Source organism: Talpa occidentalis, unplaced genomic scaffold (assembly GCF_014898055.3).
Source record: "Talpa occidentalis isolate TD23 unplaced genomic scaffold, MPIMG_talOcc4v2.1 talOcc4.9, whole genome shotgun sequence".
In the NCBI taxonomy this organism is placed as follows: Eukaryota; Metazoa; Chordata; class Mammalia; order Eulipotyphla; family Talpidae; genus Talpa; species Talpa occidentalis.
The window spans coordinates 117,285,368-117,307,260 of record NW_023605305.1 but is presented as its reverse complement, the minus strand read 5'-3'; the positions used below and the strand labels follow the sequence as shown (position 1 = coordinate 117,307,260).

Genomic DNA, 21,893 nt, shown 5'->3' with positions numbered 1-21,893 from the left:
CCCCAGCTCTTGTATAAATAAAATAAATCTTTAAAAAAAAATACATATATATATATATTGAGTCTTACAGATCTACTCAATCAAGCAAGCTTCCTGGGGGGAGAGTACAGAGGACTAAAGCGTGCAGACCAGGACACAGTGACTCTGGAAAGGAAGAGCATCCAGTGATCAGCAGTTGGCAGAAACACATACCTGACAGGAGCAGACTGAGAGTGGTAAATGTGCTTCTGTGCGGGAAGCAATGGGGGCACAGCAGCAACGAAAAGGATAGAAGACCCTTTCTCCTTTATTTTCCTTTCTCCTTGTATTTCCTTTCCCCTTTATTTTCTTTCTTTCATGTCTTGTTCAAACATGAACTTAAAGGAACTTCTGAAGTGACCAGGACAGGAGAAAGCACTTTCCTGAGATTAATTTGGGCTTCAATTCTGTGTTAAATGAAAATATTAGGTTGTTATATTGACTAGCTACATTTCCTCTCAAAAAGGATGTAAAATAGGGAACTTTCATATACTTTAAGTAATAGAAAATAAAAAAAGCTTCATATTAAAATAATGTCATTGTATCACCGAGTGCTGAAAGCCGCTATTGCAGGTGGCATCAGTGCTGTTCAACAATATCCAAAGCCCCTCGTGAGGTGCCACATAACTGAATTCACAAAACTCTAACACACAGGACAGGAATGACACCTGCTGTCCCTGCCCACATACGCAGCGTCCACAGAGAGATGAAATGGAGGTAGCGGTGTGCAATCGTGTGGACTAAGTTGGGGAATCTATACATGAACAACCCACAATCCCCACACAGAATTTGGCAGATTTGACATTATTTTACATAAAATAGCATGTATTCTATTTCAATAAATAAGGGTATGCAAGGTGTTTTAAAATTAAATACCTTTTAGAGATTAAATACGCCAGACAAAGTGGGGGTTGTTCCAAGGCCCTTCATTACCACACCACATACAAAATTCACCTCTTTCCTCAGCCTTTCCATTCCCAGGGAAATGAACAGCATACAGTGAGAATTAAAAGAGAACCGTACAGTCTGCCACCCCACAAAGACATTCATGGAGCCTGAAATTTTCCTTATTTCTAAGAACACAGGGCAGTCACTAGCTTCTCAGCCTCCAGAGAGAGCTAAGGAATGATTCCATTTGATAAATTAATTTTGTACCGATGTATTAAGATGAACTTTATAAGGAACTTAACATGCCGCTTTTTCTAAATACACTTTATTGGCCTCCAAAACACCAACAGATTATTTCCAAAGGAGGTTCCTGATTAATGTATACGAGGCCCATCAATGCAAAGTGGTAAAATACGTCATGCAAGTTTGTATTTTGATGTTTACTTAAAATATGGTCCACATGGGCCTCCCTGGTGGCGCAGTGGGTTGATCGCAGCCCTGTGAAGCTGTCCGTAGCCTCTGCGGCGTAGGTTCGATTCCTGGCCAGCCAGGGAGATGCCCACATGGCACGGCAGACCTCTCCTGTCTCTCGCCTGCTGCTCCCCTCAGCAGTGCTTTTAGTCCTTCTGCCTGTTCTGCTCCCCGCTCTGTCTCTGGTGAATCCTATCACCCTCCCATGCCTCTGGCCTGTACCCCAGCTCTTGTATAAAAATAAATAAATCTTAAACAAAAAAAAATATGGTACACATTAAAAGAGGAACACACAGAGGCAGATATAGATGCATCTATGTATGTGTGCATGTGTACAGAGTCCCATGAAATACTGCCAATGAGAAAAATTAATTGGTAGTGAACTCAATTACATCCTGAAAATGATCTCTTTTAACTGAGGCAGGTGAGTAACAATTCAATCAAAAAATAGTGTGTGTTTAGAGAATATCAGGGGGAAAGCTCATATAATTTTACTTAAGTGCAACACGTCAAGTCCCTCCAGTGTTCAAAATGTCTTTCAGGTTAAGACTGAACTATGAGAGAGACAGCTGATATGAACAGGTTCAGTCTTTCTTACATAAAATTGACTGCTTCCCTGACCCTGGAGTTAGCATATTGTGCCTCTTTGAAAATAAAATGTCACCAGATTATCAACCTTCAATCAGAAATTCCCTTTCTAGATAATATTAGTACAAAAATTACCATTTTAAATAAACTAAACTGCTTATGCTGAAGGAATAAAATGTGAATACTTTATAGATGTGCAAATAAATTTAATAGATGGGTTTTTCTGAGGTTTCCCATTATACACACTAGGAGAGAGCATCCTATATTAATCAGCTTGAAGCACAACACACCTCTTCACACATTTCCAGAGAAAAACACTCCTACTTACTCACAAGAACAAAATCAATGCTGCTTATGAAGTGTTGTTGATACATTTCAAACTTCTTCCAGGATCAGAATCACAAGGCCTGCCCAAACGAGAGGATAAATACCTTGAAGCCAATGCTTCAAAAGCCCAGGGTCAATGTGTTGTTGCACACTCAGCCATCAGAGACACTGTCCCCAAATGCACTCGGTCCCTGAGGCAAATGTGTAGCAATTATCTCCCCATCCTTCATGACCCCAAAGCACTGATTACAGCTCTCTCCCATGTATGTGCAGCCTCTGCCTCAGGGAATACACCTGGGTGAGTGATGTGTGCTCAACTGGAGCAAATATCAATTTCAAACCAAAGATACATCAACTTGTCGCCAGCTGTTTCAAAATAAACTATCTATCAAAAAAATGTTACACATTTTAATTTGTAATGTTGTAGAAATACTTTCACAGGTTTTTGGCCATTCACACAAGCTGAGGTGGAAATGCTGCAAGGTGAAGGTGAGCCAACGGAAAGGGAAAAGCCCTGTGACTGCAGTCTTGGCAAGGAAGGTGCGTGGCTGGTGGAGGGAACCTCATTCATTTGGACAGGGGCCAGGAGCCACACCAGGTCCTCAAGATGAAGAGGGATGAAAGGTTCCCTCCTGCCTGTGTGAAAGAGCACAGAGCATTCTCTTTGAAGCAAAGGCAAACACTCTGGGAGAATAATCTTCACCTGAGCCTTAGCCCAGAAGGATGTTTCCCCAACAACAGCTCAACACACTTTGCTCACTCACCTCAGGAATGGGAAGGGAAAACGTAATTTGGAGGTCACTCTTGGGGACACACAGCCTATGAATGCCTGAAATTTATTCCTAAGATAATAGGCTCAAGACCACACAATTAAAAGGGCCCAATGAAGGCCTTTGCTCTCATGTAACAGAAAATTACAAAGGTGGTCATTAGCATTAGAAGCACAGTCAGATAGCATACAAAACTGCAATTATCACAGAAGGAATTGAAGCAACTATGAACAATATGCTCGTAATCAAATGGATAAATTACACAACAAAAACATGGTATCACGGCAAGTAAACAATGGCAGCTGTAAGAAAGAATCAACATGAAGTCCACATTGGAAAAAATGCTTCAAAGTGAAAATATGATAATATACAAGGGAACAAAGATGAAATAATTTGTTGTCACTGGTAAGAGGCATAAATTGTACACTATGAAGAGAAGAAAAATAAAATTTTTAATTTTTAAAAAGTTTAAGAGAAATAAGGAAGCCTTAGATGGGACAGTCAGTCAAACCATCAGCTGAGAAAATAATCAGGCAGCTTCAATATTTGTCCATACAAGATTTCCCAAAGAGAGAGAAAAAAAGGGGGGTAAGGTTGGGGGGCATAAGACCCAAGAAGTTTGGGGTGATATCAAAGGCAATTAGGCAAGAGAGAGCTATCAAAGGAACCCAAGTAGGAAAGAAGTGAAACTATCATCCTATTCAGGTGACAGGATACTATGTAGAGTCTTCGAAAAATCCACAGAAAACTAAAACAATGCACGTGTTTAGTGAAGTTCCAGATTACAAAATCGATACCCAAAATCAGCAGCCTTACTATATGCAAACAAATCAATGTTAAGAGAGAGAGATCAGGAAAACCATTCCATGTGCAAATGTGCACACGCAAATTAAATACCTGGAAATGAGCCTAACAAAGGGGGTGCAAGATCGCGCCAAGGAAAACTACAAAGCACCGAGAAGAGAAGACCGAGAACTGCAAAGGTCCTCTCTGCTCAGGGACTGGAAGAACCAACGCCAGAAAAGGGGCTCCGACCAAAGCAAGGTACAGATTCCGCGCAGCTCCCGGGCACGTCTCATGACAGTCTTCACAGAAATGGGCCAACACTGGTGAAGCTCACGTGGACAACCACCGCCTGCACAGCAGGAGGCCTCAGACTCCCGGGGGAGGCGCAAGGCGCTGACTCCCCGACTTCCGAGGCCACCCCAGAGCGACTGCAGGAGAAACCGGGCTCCCAGATCCACCTGGCGCGAGCAAGGGAGCCCCCGAAGACGACGGCCAGGGAGGAAAGGCGCAGGTCCCTGGGGAATCGGGAGGGGAGATGACCGAGGGCGGCGCGGGCCGGCCGCCCCGGGAAGCTGCGGGGACCGTCCCGGCGACAGGGAAGCTCGGAACCCGCCCGGCGCGCCCTCCGGCCAGCAGCGAGGGGAGACGCAAAACCAAAGCCCAGAGCGAGCTGGAGATCCGGGGGCGGGAAGGCCCCGGTGCAGGCCCGGCACCCCCACCCCGGGCAGGCACCCCCGGACCCAGGCGGACTCCCAAGGAGGGGGAACTGCCCGGGCATCAGAGGAGAGAAGGGCTCCCCGAGACCCCGGGCGCCCAGGCGGGCGCGAGCCGTGCGGAGAAGCGCGCGCCCGGGAGCACGCGGGCCTGGGCCGCCCGGTCCCCGCACCCGCGACCTGGGGCTGCGGCAGCCACGGGGGCGACACCGAGGGGACGGACCCTCGCCGGATCATCGGAACCAGCGCCCGGGCGCAGGAGCGGGTGCAAAGGCGCCATTTCGGGGACACTGACGGGGCCAGCGCCCGCGTCCTGGACCTGGGGGCTTGGAACTGAGCCCGCGGGCAGGAAACTCGGGGCTGGGATCCCCGTGACAACAGGGTAGGGGCAGACACAGCACCCCACGCCACGGAGGCACCACAGCCACCCCTCCCTGCTCCCCGGAGACCCCGGGGAGGAAGCACAGTTCGGGGGACACGAGGAAAGCTCTCCGGCGCCACCCGGTGGTCAGAACAAAATCCCCGACTTCGTGACGGGTGGCAGCCGGGGGTTCCAAAACACCCTCAGGCTCTGCGAGGGGGTGGGCCACGCAACATTGGGCTTCACGGAAACGAGGTGTGGCGCGAGACCCCATTCCGGAACTGCGGGGCGGGCGTGGGCTCCAGGGCAAGGACACGCCGCGACGGTGGGCACGGCGCAGGGGACGGCCAGCGGCTTGGGTCTGAGCACTAGAGCCAGAACTCAGGGCGCGGGACCCACAGCTGCAGGCGCGGCCCGCGGTGAACACGGGGTGCACGCAGCGCGCAGCGCGAGGACTGGACTGGGTTGAGGCCGCCCCTCGGCCCTCGGAGAACGACGGGGAAAGCACAGGCTGCGAGGAGCGGTCTCTGGCGCCACCTCGTGGCCGGAGCAAAATCGCCAACTAGCTACTTCCCCGGGAGAGCAGGGCGAACACGGAGCGGGGGCTGTGAGAGACGATGCCCAGCAGCACAGCCAGGGCATCAACACCCCGGCGGCGTTTTGGCCGAACAGGGCTGGACTTGACTGGTAAACAGAGTCCAACACCCCGAAGGCGCAATCCAGAGAGAGGCACCCCAACGCCAGTGGCACGACGACCCGACACATAGAACTAATTAAAAAGCAAACAGCAAGAAGGAAAAATAGAAACAACCAAGCATGCCCGCAGGAAGGGACACACCGCAAAAAGAAAATCAGTCACCTGCCTTCTTTGTCGGTCTATTGTTTCCCAACCTTCTACTTTCAGTCTGTGTTTATCTTTTGTGGTTAATGTGTTTCCTGGAGACAGCAGGTTGGATTTTGTTTTTTAATCCAGCCTGCTACTCTGTGTCTTTTTATTGATGAGTTTAACCCATTTACATTTAGAGTTAATATTGATATGCTGGCATCTGTGTTTGCCATTTTGTTTGTCTTTTTTGTGATTTTATTCCTTGCTCTATTCCTCTGTTGGTTTTGGCTTTAGGACTTCTTGTAGAATTTTTTGCAGTGGGGGTTTAGTTGTGATGAATTTCTGGAGTTTCTGTTTGTCTGGGAAGGTCATATTTTTTCTTCGTAGAGGAAGGAGAGCTTTGCAGGGTAAAGTATTCTTGGTTGACATTTGCTGTCTTGAAATTTGCTGAAGATGTTACTCCATTCTCTTCTTGCCCGTAATGTTTCTTCAGAGAAGTCTGAAGTTAACCTGATCGGTTTTCCCTTATAAGTTATCTGTTTCTTCCCCCTTGCCAGTTTCATTATGTTTTCCTTGTCTTGGACTCTTGCAAGCTTTACTATTAGGTGTCTTGCTGCAGTTTTCTTTTCATTGTGGTAACTGAGAGTTCTTCTCACTTCTTGTATATCTATATCCGTCTCCTTTTTCATGCTTGGGAAGTTTTCTTCAATTATCTCCTTGAATAATTTCTGTTTCTTTGTCTCTCTCCTCACCTTCTGGAATACCTTTAACTCTTACATTTCCTCTCTTCATGTAGCCTGATGATTGTCTAAGAGTCTCCTCATACTGCTTCATTTGCACTTCCCTCTCCTTTTCTCTTTCGGCTCTTTTTATTTCTGTACCTTCAATAGTACTGTTCCGTTCTTCCATTTCATCGATTCTGTTTTCATTGCTTTTCCCAGAGTTCTTTATCTCCTCTAGTAATCTTTTAATCTCCTGAGTTTCTTTTCTTTTCTTTCGTAGGGTCTCTATTTCATTCTTCAGTTCAGTGGTTATTTGTCTCAAATCATTTTTTCCTTTTCATTTTCTTTCTGCTTTTTAATCATGATGATCACTAATTCTCTATCTGATAGACCGAGAAGTTTCTTCATGTCATTGTTGAGCTCTGGTGGCTGTATTTCTTTTTGTGGTGTGTCCTCCTGTAGGATTACTTCATTATTTATAATTTTTCTTCTCCCTGTTGTTTGCTTTCTAATTAGTTCTATGTGTTGGGGTGCTGTGCCACTGGTGTTGGCGGGCATCTCTTTGGAGTGCTCCTTTAGGTGTGTCGGAAACTGTTTACCAGGCTGAGACCAGCACTGGTAGACAAAAACTCCAGCAGGGTGTTGATGCTTTGTTGCTGGGGACTGTCCCTTACAGTTCCTTCCCTCTGTATTTACACAGTTCCAACAGGGAATCAGCTAGTTGGTGATTTTGTTCTGGTCATGAAGTGGTGCCAGAGACCCGTACTTGCTGACCTGTGCTTTTTCCCAGTGGTTCTCTGAGAAACAGAGAGGGGGCAGAGAGGAGCACCTCAAAACAGGGGCTCTTATTCCAGCTGGGTGCTGGGTCTGCCCCGTGTTCACCTGGTGCTGTGCCCGCAGCTGTATGAATCCCGTGCCCTGAATTCTCCTCTCTAGTTTTCAGTACCAAGACTATCAGATCCAAAACCCTGGCTGTCACCCTGTGCAGTGCCCACTGCTATGGTGCTTCCCACGCCCTGGATCCTGCACCTGGCTCTCAGTTCCAGGATGGGGTCTTGCTCCACGCCTTATTTCCCTCCTTACCCCCATTTGCGTGGCCCACCCTCTCTCAGAGCCTGAGGGTGTTTTGGGGATCCCTGGTTTCCAACTATGTTCGTGATTTTTTTGTGGTTACTAGGTGGCGCCAGAGATCTTTCCTAGTGTCCTTCCAGAACTGTTTTTTCCCCATGGGTCCAGGGGAATAGAGTGGGAGTGGCATGGAGAGCCTCAATGGCGTGGAGGTGCTGTGTCTGCCCTGTGCCCCACAGTCACGGGGATCCCATGCCCCGAATTTCATGCCCTCGGTCTCAGTTCTGAAGCCCTCCGATCCAGGATGCAGGCTGTAGCCCAGTTCAGTGTCCTTAGAAATGGCGCATTTTGCACCCCGTTCCCATGTCCGGGCACCTGGTTTCTGATTACTCAGTGAGGGACATTCACCTCAATTAGGGCCCCCACATGTCTCCCGGCAAGCCTAACTCGCAGGCGCCTGGACCTGGGCAGCCATGATTCCCAATCTGTGCATGCTTTTCGAGCGCTGCTTTTCCGCACAAGCTTACCGGCTGGCCTTGGGCTATTTGTAGGTCTCCATGGAGTCCTTGTTTTCCTCTAATGGCACCTGGAGCCATTCGCTCACCTCCATAGCAATTACTACAACGTTCTCCACAGTTCCAGTTCACAGGGTGCAATGCCTGAAATAGTTCCTTTCCACTCACAGTCCTGCTTGATGTGTAGTTTGTTCTTGTTGGTTGGTTTTGTTTTCCTCCTTTCTGTTGCTGACTTTGTGGGTGGGGGAGGGTATTAGGGCTCTGAGATTTCCTCACTTCTCATCCTCTTTTATGGCAACATTCTTCTTTGGGCAGTTTGCCACAGTCGCCTGTTTATCTTCCATGTCCCAGTTCTCACAGGGACCTCCCTGTCAACTTTTTCTTTTTATGGGAGGGACTTACTCACAGCCTTTCCACACCACCACGTTGCTCACTCCCCCTCAATATTAATTCTAAATTTAAATGGATTAAACTCATCAATAGAAAGACACAGAGTAGCAGGCTGGATTAAAAACCAAAAGCCAACCTTCGGCTGTCTCCAAGAAACACATTTAACTACAAAAGATAAACATAGAATAAAAGTAAAAGATTGTAAAACAATGCTACAAGCAAATGGACCAAAAAAGAAGGCAGGAACAGCTACATTTATACCAGGTAAAATAGACTTCAAATTAAAAAAGGTAAAAAGAGACATAGACAGACACTACATTATGATCAAGGGGACAATACATCAGGAAGATATAACACTCATCAACATATACTCACAAAATGAACAAGCACCAAAATATATTAGACGATTATTATTAGCTCTGAAAACAGATATTAAAGAAAATGCATATATAGTAGGAGACTTCAACACCCCACTCTCACCAGTGAACAGATCAATGAGACAAAAAATAAACAAACACACTAGAGCCCGAAATAAAGATATAGAACTCATGAACTTAACAGACATCTATAGGACACTGCATCCAAAAAAAATGGGTACAATTTTTCTCAAGTGTGCATGGATAATTCTGCAGAATCAGTCTCATACTGGACCACAAAACAAACATCAACAGATACATGAAGATCAAAATCATTCCAACTATCATCTCCGATCATAAAGGCATCAAGTTAGAAATAAATCATGAAAAGAAAACAAGGAACCCTCACACATCATGGAGATTGAAATCCACACTAGTGGAAGACCACTGGACTAATGAGGAGCTCAAAGAAGAAATTAAAAAATACTTTGAGTTGAATGACAAGGAGGACACCACTTTCCAGGAGGTATGGGATGCAATAAAAGCAGTAATTAAGAGGAAAATATACAGCAATACAGGCTCACATCAACACACAAGAAAGAACTCAAAGAAATAACCTAATCTCACATCTCAAAGAGCTAGAAAAAGAACAACAAAAAAACCCTAAAGCCAGTAGAAGAAAGGAAATAATAAAAATCAAAGCAGAAATAAACACACTGGAAATTAAAAAAACAATCCAAAAGATCAATGCAACCAAAAGTTGGTCCCTTGAAAAAAATTAAAATACACAAACCTCTAACCAGGCTCACAAAGAAAAAAAAAGGAGAAAACACATATAAATAGGATTACAAATGAGAGAGGAGAAATCACAACAGACTCAGTAGAAATCAAAAGGATAATCAGAGATTACTATAAACACTTATATGCAAACAAATTCAACAACCTAGAAGAAATGGACAAATTCCTACAATGATATAATCATCCAAAGCTGGACAAAGAAGAAATAGAACAACTAAACAGACCAATTGAGGCAGTAATCAAAGCACTCCCCAAAAACAAAAGCCCAGGCCCAGACAGCTTCACAAATGAATTCTACTAAATGTTCAGCAGTGATTTAGTGTCTATCCTACACACACTTTCCAAAAATTGAAAAAGAAGGAATGCTACCAAATATGTTCCACAAAGCCAACATTACACTAATACCAAAGCCAAACAAAGACAGCATGAAAAAAGAAAACCAATCTCCCTAATGAACACTGATGCAAAAATCCTTAATAAAATCCTTGCCAACAGAATCCAACAGTGCATCAAAGGGATAGTACACCACGATCAAGTGGGATTCATCCCAGGGGCACAAGGATGGTTCAACATACAAAAATCTATACGTGTAATCCAACACATCAACAAAAAGAAAAATAAAAACCATACGATCACATCAATAGATGCTGAGAAAGCATTCTACAAAGTCCAATATCCCTTTAAATGAAGGCCCTTGAAATACTTGGGACAGAATGAACATACCTTAACGTGATAAAGCCATATGCAACAAACCCACTGCCAACATTATTCTCAATGGCGAAAGCTGAAGGCCTTTCCTTTAAGATCAGGAACAAAACAAGGAATGTCCTTTCTCACCACTGCTCTTCAATGTAATACTGGAGGTCCTAGCCAGGGCAATAAGACAAGAGAAGGACATACAAGGAATCCAAATAGGAAAAGAAGAAGTAAAACTATCACTCTTTGCAGATGATATGATAATATACATAGAGAACCCTAAAAACTCCACAGAAAAACTACTCGAAATAATCAACCAGTTCAGTAAAGTAGCAGGATATAAAGTTAATACACAAAAATCGGTAGCTTTCCTATACACAAACAATCAATCCGAAGAAGAAGAAATCAAGAAAACCATCCCTTTTATAACTGAAACAAAAAAAATAAAATACTTAGGAATAAATCTACAAAAGAGGTGAAAGACCTATACAAAAAAAATTATAATACACTGTCAAAAGAAATTGAAGAAGACACAAAGAAATGGAAAGACATCCCCTGCTCGTGGATTGGAAGAATCAGCATTATTAAAATGGCCATCCTACCAAAAGCAATATACAGATTCAACGCTATTCCAACAAAAAACTCAATGACATTCTTCAAAGAAATAGAACAAATACTGTTGAAAGTCATATGGAACCACAAAAAAAAAACACAAATAGCCAAAGCCCTACTGATGAAAACAAAGGAGAAAGGAGGTATCACACTTCCAAATTCAAGCTATACTACAAAGCCATAATAATTAAAACAGTTTGGTATTAGAACAAAAACAGACACACAGACCAATGGAACCAAATAGAGGGCCCAGAAATAAAGCCACACTTATATGAACAACTAATCTTTGACAAAGGAGCAAAGAATATGCAATGGAACATGGACAGTTTGTTCAATAAACGGTGCTGGTAAAACTGGATATCCATAGGAAAAAAAATGAAACTGGACCACTATCTCTCACCGTGCTCAAAAATCAACTCAAAACAGATAAAAGAACTGGACATAAGACCTGAAACCATAAAACAAATAGAAGAAAATACAGATAAAACACTGCAAGACATACATTTCAGAAACATCTTTTTTTTTTAAATAATAAATTTTATTTTTATATTCCCCATACAATTGCAGCCCCCCATTCTGACCCCAATCCCTCCCCTCCCGCCCCTGCCCCCCTAAAAGTGTCTCTGGTTCATAGTTTTTTGTTGATTTTGATTTTCGCTTTCTTATAGTTATTCATTTTCCTGGTCCCTTATTTAAGTTTTCTAGATTCCTGCTATGAGTGAGACAATCCGGTATTTTTCTTTTTCTTTTTGGCTTATTTCGCTGAGCATGATCCCTTCCAGCGCCATCCATGTTGCTGCAAATTGCATGTGTTTATCTTTTTTGAATGCTGAGTAATATTCCATGGTATATATGTACCACATCATCTCAGAAACATCTTTCACCCATGCTCAACCCGCTCATCTACAGCCTGCGGAACAAGGATGTCAATCAAGCTTTTAGGAAGGTTTTCAGAATATGACAATATAAGGTTTCCTGGTACCCAATGTAAATCCACAATGGCGATGGTGTTTGCTTTGAATGGATAGTACAGGTTTTTATATTCTTTTGCAGCCGATGTCACCATCACTGTAGACGTGGTTATTAATATGACATGTAAAATATATTTTTATTCCTATGTAATTTTTCATATATGTCAATTTTCAAAGAGTATGGTTCAGAGGGAGAAGAGCCATGTCATCTTGAAAATTTTGTCTTTAAAATTTTAGATATATTCCAAAACTACCATTGTAAAAATACAATGATTTATTTTAAAACACAGATAGTTTTTAAAATTTTTGAAATTTTCTCTTAAAATAGTATACTATTAAAAATACAAGCTATAATTCACTGACCTGGAATTTTGAATGAAAATTTATTTCTCTATTAAATATATTAATACCATTTTTAACATTTTGGGTTTTCATACTGAGTAATAATTAATATGCAATAATAGTTTGGTTTGCAGAGTACAACACAGTGATTTGCCTGTGAACTGCTCATTCACACTTCGTTACCCCACACACCACACAAGGCAACTGTGAGGGTTCATCCTCTTGCCTCACTTCATAAGCCTCCCACACCCCACGCCCACTTTCATCTGGTAGCCACCTGTCATTAGTGATCATCTATTCTCTCAAGTGTGGGGACACTAGGAGCCTCCCAGTCAAGTGTCAGGTCTGGCCACCTGGGTGCACCTGCCACTGATCACACACATCCCCACAACAGCCCAGGGGCCGGCCCCCGCCTGCACCCACCCTTGGATGCTCAGCTCTGCAGTCAGGCTTCTACTGTTAGTTTTTAAGTTGGTCTTTCTCTGACTCTCAGTTTGGCATCTCTAGATTCTGCACATTACTGGCCCATCTGGTATCTGCCCTTCCCATCTGATGTATTTCACGAAGCATCATCCCTCTGCTCTGTGTCTCGTTCGCTTTTAGATTTCCACGTGAGTGAACCCACAGGGCATTTGTCTCTTCCTCTGACTTGCTCCCCCCCCAGGACATGCATGGTGTCACATATGGTGACATTTCATCTTTTTAAAAATTGTGTGAGGGTCTCCCCATACACAGACATGTACACACACACACACACACACACACACACACACCGCTTTCCTACCCACCCACCCATTGTTGGAACTCTTGTTGGTTTCCCGGGTGTGGTGGTGTTGGAACATAGGTGAGCACATGCATTTTGGAATTAGTTTTTTGTCTTTTCCTTTGGATAAATAACCAGAAGTGGAATTGCTGGATCATATGAGTTTTACTGTAAGTTCTGAAGAATACGGGTTTTACTATACTGTTCCCTGACAGTGCATGGGGGTCCCCTATCCCCACACCTTTGCTCACACTTGCTGTCACTTGTCTTCATCACCACAGTACTCCCCCTTATCCAGGAACTTACAAAAGTACTCCCATCAGGCTTACATTAGACTTCTCAGCAGAAACCTACTGACAAGGGAAAAATGGAATGATGTATTCAAACTACTCAATGATTAAAAACTTACAGCCAGGAATATTACGCCCTGCAATACTCTCTTTCATATTCATGGGAGAAATAAATACCTCTAAGATAAACAAAAGCTGAAGGAATTTGCAAACAACGGATTTCCCCTACAAGCAATGTTTCAGGGAGCACGAATATCTAAATCTATGTGATGAAAATACACAAAAACTAAGTAAGGATACAAACAGCAAGAATCAGAAAACCAAACTAAAATGGCAGTAGCAAATGCTCACATACCAACAATCACACTACATGTAGAGATAGAACATGCCAATCAAAAGTTACAGCACAGAAGTTTGGATCAGGGGAAAAAAATCTCTTTTCTCCAGTAGATCAATCTGTGCTCCAAAGATAAATATAGATTTAAACAGAATAATTAGAAAACAACCATAGAAGAAAAATGGACCCAAAAGAAGGCAGTGACAGTTGAGTTGAAAAAGTGATCAAAAGATGGGGTGGACATTATATAATAATCAAAGAATCAATATATAAGGACAACATTAAACACATCTAAATCTATATGGATAGACACCAAAGAAGGAGTACTGAAGTATATAAGTCAGCTGTTAACAAACTTCAAAACAGAAATTTGTCACAACACAACAGAGGTAGGGGAATTCCACACCCCACTTACAGTAGTGAACAGATAAATCAGACCAAAAAACATCAGCAAGGAAATAATAGCCTAACATAAGTAATTAGACCAGATGAGCCTATTAGACATTTATAGCATCAAAAAAATCTGAGTATACCTCCTTCAAATGTGCACGTGGAAACTTCACCAGGACAGAACACATATCAAATCACAAAATTAATGTCAATGAAGTCATGAAGCTTGAAATCATATCAATTGAAATCATGCCTTTGATCACAATAGTATCAAACTGTGTGGAGATTCCTCAACCTGACAAAGATGGAGCTTCCATATGATCCAGCAATTCCACTCCTAGGTATTTAGCCAAAGGACACAGAATCATTAACTCCAAAGGGCACCTGCACCCCTATATTTATAGCAGCACTATTTACAATAGCTAAGCTATGGAAACAACCCAAATGCCCAAAAATAGATGACTGGACCAAGAAGATGTGGTCCATATACACCATGGAATATTACTCAGCAATCAAAACAGATAAACACACGCAGTTTGCAGCAACATGGATGGAGCTGGAAGGGATCATGCCCAGCAAAATAAGCCAGGAAGAAAAAGAAAAATACCATTTGACACTTAGGTTTTGCCATAATGTGGCTATTGTAAATAGTGCTGCAATGATCATAGAAGTATATATAGCCCTTCAAATTAGTGTTTGTGTATTCCTTGGGTAGATACCTGAGAATGCAAGTGTGGTGCACTTATGGTGTATGTGTTTTTAATGACTGGAGCAACCTCCATACTGTTTCCGTAGGGACTCAGTCAGTCTTCATTCCCACCTACAGTGTATGTAAATTAGGACTGCCACTATTGTGTTGAACAGCAGAGGTGACAGTGGCCATCCTTGTCATGTACCAGGTCTTAAAGGAAAATCTTTTAGTGTCGCACCATTGAGTATGGTGCTAACTGTGCATTTGAATACAAGGCTTTTATTATAGTGAGGCATGTTCTTTCTATCCCCTTTGTACTAAGAGTTTTTATCATAAAAGATGTTGGATCTTGCCAAATGCCTCCCTGTCTGTTGAAATGATCATATGTATTTTATCTTTCCTTTTGTCGATATCTGCTATTCATTAGAGTAATAGCAAGATATTTCCACTTCATTGTGTTAATATCTCACTGCATCTTATTTTTAAGTTAATCTTTAACATAGCTATGTATGTTTAGGAAAATATGGCTTATATAGGTTTGGTACAATCTGAGCTCCAGGCAACAACAGGGCATACTAGGATGACTCTTCTGCAGAGAAGGGGGAGAGCACTAAAATGAAAAAAAAAAAGAAAGAAATATCAAGTGCTGGCAAAAAAAAAAATGTGTAGAAAAGGTGACACCCCTGCACTGTTGCTGGAAAAGCATAGAAACACTAATGGAGTTCCCACAAAAATTAGAGCCACCATATGACCCAGCAACTCCATTTCTGCATTTTTATCCAAAGGAAAAGAAAACACTGATTCACCTATGTTCATCAAACCAGCACACACAATGGGAACAAACCAAGGGTCCAATGATAGATGGGTGGACAACAGAGGAGGGGTGTATGTCTGTCTACATATGTGTGTGTGTTTGTATAATGGAAAACCCTCAAAAAATTTTTGACAAGATGGAAGGTCGTCATACATGAAAAGATGGAAGGTCATCCATATGGATGGATGTGTAGGGAATAATGCCAAGGAAAATAAGCCAAACCTAAAAATACAAATACCCTATCAGTTTACTCACATAGAAATCTGAAAGCAAATAAGACACAGAGAAAGAGAGACAGTCACAGGTGGAGTGGGTGTGGGGTTGTGGTAAGAAACATGAGGGGTCAGGAGGCAACACCCTAAAAGTTATCTTGCTCTGATGCACTCTAATCACTTCACAAGAGATATGAATGTACATCATTAAGTTGTATTCCTGAAATACAAATAATACTTTGTAATTTATTACTTAAACTAGAAATTCAACAACATTAAATATTGTACATTAACACAAATCATGTAGAAATAAATTTTCACTCCGAAGTTCTGGATCAATATTTACAGCAAGCATTGTTTTGGGAAATATCTTAAAATTCAGAACAATTAAGTACTTAAATTAAGTACTTTAAAACACACATTATATCACTCACAATGACAGATTTTAAATACATGTAGTCCGTATACAGACATTTGCTTAAGGGCATCACAGTTCCTCTTTAGAAAGATGTGCATTTTGAAAATACAGTAAATACGATAATCACTTATGAAAAGTATTTTATCTATTAAATGAATTTTCTAATACCTGGAGTATTTCTGACTGCAATAGTTTACATGATAAATGTAAACGAATAACATGTTATATTTCATCATTAGGTACACAGCTATATGTTTTTGTCCTCTATTAATCAACATATCTATTTTCTACAGTTAAATGTAAATGAATGTATAAATACATTTTCTGTTCTACTCAATTTCAAAGTAAATGGCAACATATTATGATTTTACATTAGATACAAGAAAACTCCACGCTTGTCACACTCTGAAAACTTTCCTAAACGCTCTAGTGACGTCCTTGTTCCGCAGGCTGTAGATGAGGGGGTTGAGCATGGGCGTTATGATGGTGTAGAACACAGAGACCACTTCTTCCTGCTCGGGGGAGTGGTAGGACTTTGGCAGAAGGTACTTAGTGATGGCAGCCCCATAGAAGAGCAACACCACAGTCATGTGAGAAGAGCACGTAGCCAAGGTTTTCCTGAGTCCCTGGCCTGATCCCATGCCCAGAACAGTAGACAGTATCCTTCCATAGGAGCACAGAATGGCTGAGAAGGGAGGTAGGAGAAAAATTACAGGACTGACATAAATACCCTTTTCGTATTGGGAAGTGTCAGCACAGACCACTTTCAGGAGTGCTGGGATCTCACAGAAGAAATGATGGATTTCCCTGGAAGCACAGAAGGGGAGTGTCAGAGTATAGACCACATGGATCAAGGCGTTCAGCAGAGAACACAGCCAGCTCACAAGCACCAGGAGCACACAGACCCTGGGGCGCATGAGGATGGGGTAGCGCAGAGGCTGGCAGATGGCCACGTAGCGGTCATAAGCCATGACCGCCAGCAGCAGGCACTCTGCACCAACAAGGGCATAGAAGAGGAACATCTGGAAGCCACACCCAACGAAGGAGATGCGGTGGTCCCCAGACAGAAAGACCAGGGCCATTTTGGGGACAAACGTGCAGCTATAGAGGAGATCCATGAGGGACAGCTGGCTGAGCAGAAAGTACATGGGGGTGTGGAGAAGAGGGTCAGCCCAGATGAGGATGATTATTATGGTGTTGCCCAACAGGGCCACCAGGAGATCCAGCACAGTGAGTGTGAACAGGACCCAGGGCACACGGGAGCCACGGAACAGATCCAAAAGGACGAAATCATTGCCTGAGGTCTGATTGCTCAGCCATGCCATGCTCATGCTCCTATTTGGCAATTTGTGAATTTTTCTCCAAAATCATATTCTTCACAGTCTATAATAAAATTTACCAAATAAAATCATACACTGCTTTCTGATAGCTCAAATCCATTTATTTCCAAAATTGTCATCTTGTTCTTTCCGGAAAATAATATATGTGTCTTTCACTAACAGTCTTAGAGACCACACAAGACTCTTCCACACACAAAACAGGTCCTGTGTGCTATTTTTGGATCAGCTGTTTAGTCCTCTGTCTTATCCATCATACGGAGCATGTACCGACAAAGTGGATGAGACTCCAGGGTCAGAATAAAGGCAAACAATTATCTATTACTTCCTTTCCACGAGGACTTCAAATTAAATCCAGATATGTCACATGTTGGAAAAAGGAAATAATTTTTTCTCTGAAGATTCATTTTACAAACATGTAATTAAATAGGACTTTTCCGTGAAGCTGCACAGTTATATTAAGTCTTACAGATCTCGTCAAAAAGCAAGTGGCCTGGGGAGGAGAATATGGAAGACTAAAGCATGCAGACCTGGACACAGTGACCCTGGAGAGGAATGAGGCCCAATGATCAGCAGCTGGCACAAAGACATGCCTGGCGGGAGCAGACTGGGCGTGGGAAATGCGCTTCTGCGCAGGAAGCAAAGTGGACTCACTGCCCTACAGATGGGGGAGCAGCAGCAATGAGAGGATAGAAGATCCCCAGGGATTTCCTTTCTCCTTTATTTTCTTTCCTTCCTGTCTTACTCTAACATGAACTTAAAGCAACTTCTGAAGTGACCAGGACAGGAGAAAGCAGTGTCCTGGGGCTTATTTTGGGCTTCAATTCTGTGCTGAATGAAAATATTCAGGTTGTAATGCTGACTAACTACTTTTTCTCCTAGAAAGATGTAAAATAAAGAACTTTCATCTATTGTAAGTTATAATGAGAACAAAAAAATCTTAACACTGAAAGAACATCATTGTATTAATCAGTGCAGAAAGCAGCTACTACAAGCGGAGTCAGTGCTGTTCAAAAACATCCAAAGCCCCTTGTGAGGTGCCACGTAACTGAATATACAAAACTCTAACACACAGGACAGGAATGACACCTGCTGTCCCTGCCCACATACGCAGCGCCCACAGAGAGATGAAATGGAGGTCAGTGAGACCTGGCGTGCAATGATGTGGACTATGTGGGGGAATCTATACATGAACAATCCACAATACCCATGCTGAACTTGGTAGATTTAATATTATCATACATACAGTAGCACGCATTTCATTTAAATAAATAAAGGTACGCATGGCATTTGAAAATTTAAATACCTTTTAGAACATCAAATATACCAGACAAAGTGGGGGGCGTTCCTAGGTCCTTCATTACCACACCATATACAAATTTCACCTTTCCTCAACCTTTAAATTCCCAGGGAAATGAACAGCATACAGTGAGAATTAAAAGAGAACCGTACAGTCTGCCAACCCACAAAGATATTCATGGAGCCTGAAATTTTCCTTATTCTAAGAACACAGGGCAGTCACTAGCTTCTAAGCCTCCAGAGAGAGCTAAGCAATGATTCCATTTGATAAATTAATTTTGTACTGATGTATTAAAATGAACATTATAAGGAACTTAACATGCCACTTTTTCTAAATACACTTCATTGGCCTCCAAAATCACCAATAAATTATTTCCAAAAGAGGTTCCTGACAGTTCATGCAATGTTTGTATTTTGATGTTTACTTAAATGATGCTCCACATTAAAAAAGGAACATATACATGTAGATATAGACATAGATGCATCTATGTACGTGTGCTTGTGTACAGAGTCCCATGAAATACTACCAATGAGAAAAACTAACTGGGAGTACACTCAATTACATCTGACAATGATCTCTTTTAATTCAGGATATGGCTAGCAATGAAACCAACAAGTAGCGTGTGTTTAGAGAAAATCACGGGGTAAGCACATAATAATTCTATGCAATTACAACATGTTCAGTCCCTTGAGTGTTGAAAATGTCTTTCAGGTAAGACTATGAACTTGGAGAGAGACAGCTGGTATTACACATTATGTGTCTTTCTTACATAAAATTGGCCACTCCCTGAAACCTGGAGTTAGCAAATTGTGCCATTTGACAATAAAATGAAACAGATTAACAACTCTTCAATCAGAAATTGCCTTCTTATACAATATTTAACAAATAATGGTTTTAATTACACTAAATTGCTTATTTTGAGGACATAAAACGTGAATATTTGTTAGATATGTAAATAATTTTAATAGATAGGATTTTCGAGATTTTCCATGAAGGATAGGCATTATATATTAATCAGCTTGGAAGGGAAACACACCTCTTCACACATTTCCAGAGAAAAACACTCCTACTTACTCACAAGAACAAAATCAATGCTGCTTATGAAGTGTTGTTGATACTTTTCAAACTTCTTCCAGGATCAGAATCACAAAGCCTGCCCAAACGAGAGGATAAATACCTTGAAGCCAATGCTTCAAAAGCCCAGGGTCAATGTGTTGTTGCACACTCAGCCATCAGATATACCGTCTCCAACTTCACTCGGTCCCTGAGGCAAATGTGTAGTAATTATCCTACCGTCCTTCATGACCCTGAAGTACTGGTTATGGCTACTTCATAACTGTTCAGCCTCTCCCTCAGGGAATACACTTTCCAAAAATGATGTGTGCTCAAAAAATTGAACAAATATCAATTTTAAAACAAAGATACATAAAAGTGTTGCTATTTCAAAAATTAAACTATAAAAAATTTTACACTTTTTAACTTGTTATTCTCTAAAAATACTATAGATTTTTGGCCATTCACACAAGCTGAGGTGGAAATGCTACAAGGTGAAGGTGAGCCAACGGAAAGGGAAAAGCCCTGTAACTGCAGTCTTTGCAAGGAAGGTGAGTGGCTGGTGGGGGGAAACTCATTCATTTGGACAGGGGCCAGGAGCCACACCAGGTCCTCAAGATGATGAGGGATGAAAGGTTCCCTCCTTCCTGTGTGAAAGAGCACAGAGCATTCTCTTTGAAGCAAAGGCAAACACTCTAGGAGAATAATCTTCACCTGAGCCTTAGCCCAGAAGGATGTTTCCCCAACAACAGCTCAACACACTTTGTTCATTCACCTCAGGAACGGGGAAGACTACAACACACTTTTGAAGGTCACTCTTGGAGACACTTGGCCTATGAATGCCTAACATTATACCTAAGATTATAGGCTCAACTCCACTTACATACCACATCACTATAGCTACAGAACTCTAGTATTATAACAGTGTATCACACGTAAAAATGTGGAAGATACAGAATATATATAAGGAGGGATTCTTATAGAAACATGCAGACACATGCGTGGGCACTATATGTGTTTGAATGTGGGGGAACCAAGAACTATGGAAACTTTAAACTCAGCTCAACTTCATGCAGATTACACAAAATATCACAATCAAGGCCTTAGCTCAGTCTCTATTACCCACAACATCATCTCTCTCATTTAACAGAATATTACAAAGGTGGTCATAGCATTAGAAGCAGAGCCAGAGAGCATACAGATTTCAATTATCACAGAAGGAATTAAAGCAACTAAGAATAATATGCTCATGAATCAAATGGATGAATTATACAATGAAAATGTTATCTTTGCAAGTGAACATGGAAATTGTAAGAAAGAACAAACATGAAGTCCACATTGAAAAAATGCTTCAATTTAAAAATATCATAACACAAATAAAAAGCCTTAGATGGAAACACAGTCAACTCATAAACTGAGAAAACAATCAACCAGCTTGAACTTATATCATACAAGATTTCACAAAGAGCAAAAAATAAATAAAAATTGGGAAAATCATAACAACCAAGAAACATGGGATGACTTCAAATGTATAGCACATGCATCATTGCAATACCACAATGAGAAAGAATAAATGAAAATGAATAAATACTTGGGGAAAAAAAGCCAAGATGTCCTGAAATAAACACCAAAACACAGTCCAGAAAGATCCAAGGACTCATAGGAGGAAACACAGCAAAACATTGCTATCTAAGAATATAATGTTCAAAAAAACATTGAAACACAATGAAGATAATGTCTTCAAAGGAACTAAGCAAGTATACAGCCTCAGTACAGTGACAGGGAAAAAACATACAGGTTTCTAATTAAAAACCATGCAGGGTCTTCACTGGAGGCTTAGGAGTTAAGTCTCCAGGCTAACACCACTACAGCCTGAGTTCTATCCCCAGCCAGGGAGCTAACCCACATATGGCACAGCAGATCTCTTTTGTTTTGCCAGCTGCTACCCTTAGCAATGTATTTCAGGAAATCTGCCATCTCTGCTCCCCAATCTCTCGCTAGTGAAACAACTAAATAAACAAACAAACAAACCATGCAGTAAAAAAGCAGTGAGGTGAAATATTTAAAATG

At 41.8% G+C, this 21,893-nt stretch overlaps 2 protein-coding genes across 2 annotated transcripts in view; both read right to left on the bottom strand.

Annotated features, from left to right (window-relative positions):
- The window catches only part of LOC119236022 (olfactory receptor 2T27-like), a 292,093-nt gene that overhangs the window by 100,959 nt on the left and 169,241 nt on the right, over positions 1–21,893 (bottom strand). The gene's annotated exons all lie outside the window — the stretch shown is intronic.
- Positions 16,508–17,464, bottom strand: LOC119236934 (olfactory receptor 2T27-like). Its single transcript, XM_037500866.1, has one exon. It carries the CDS (start codon positions 17,462–17,464, stop codon positions 16,532–16,534), a length of 933 nt encoding a protein of 310 aa, XP_037356763.1. The 3' UTR covers positions 16,508–16,531.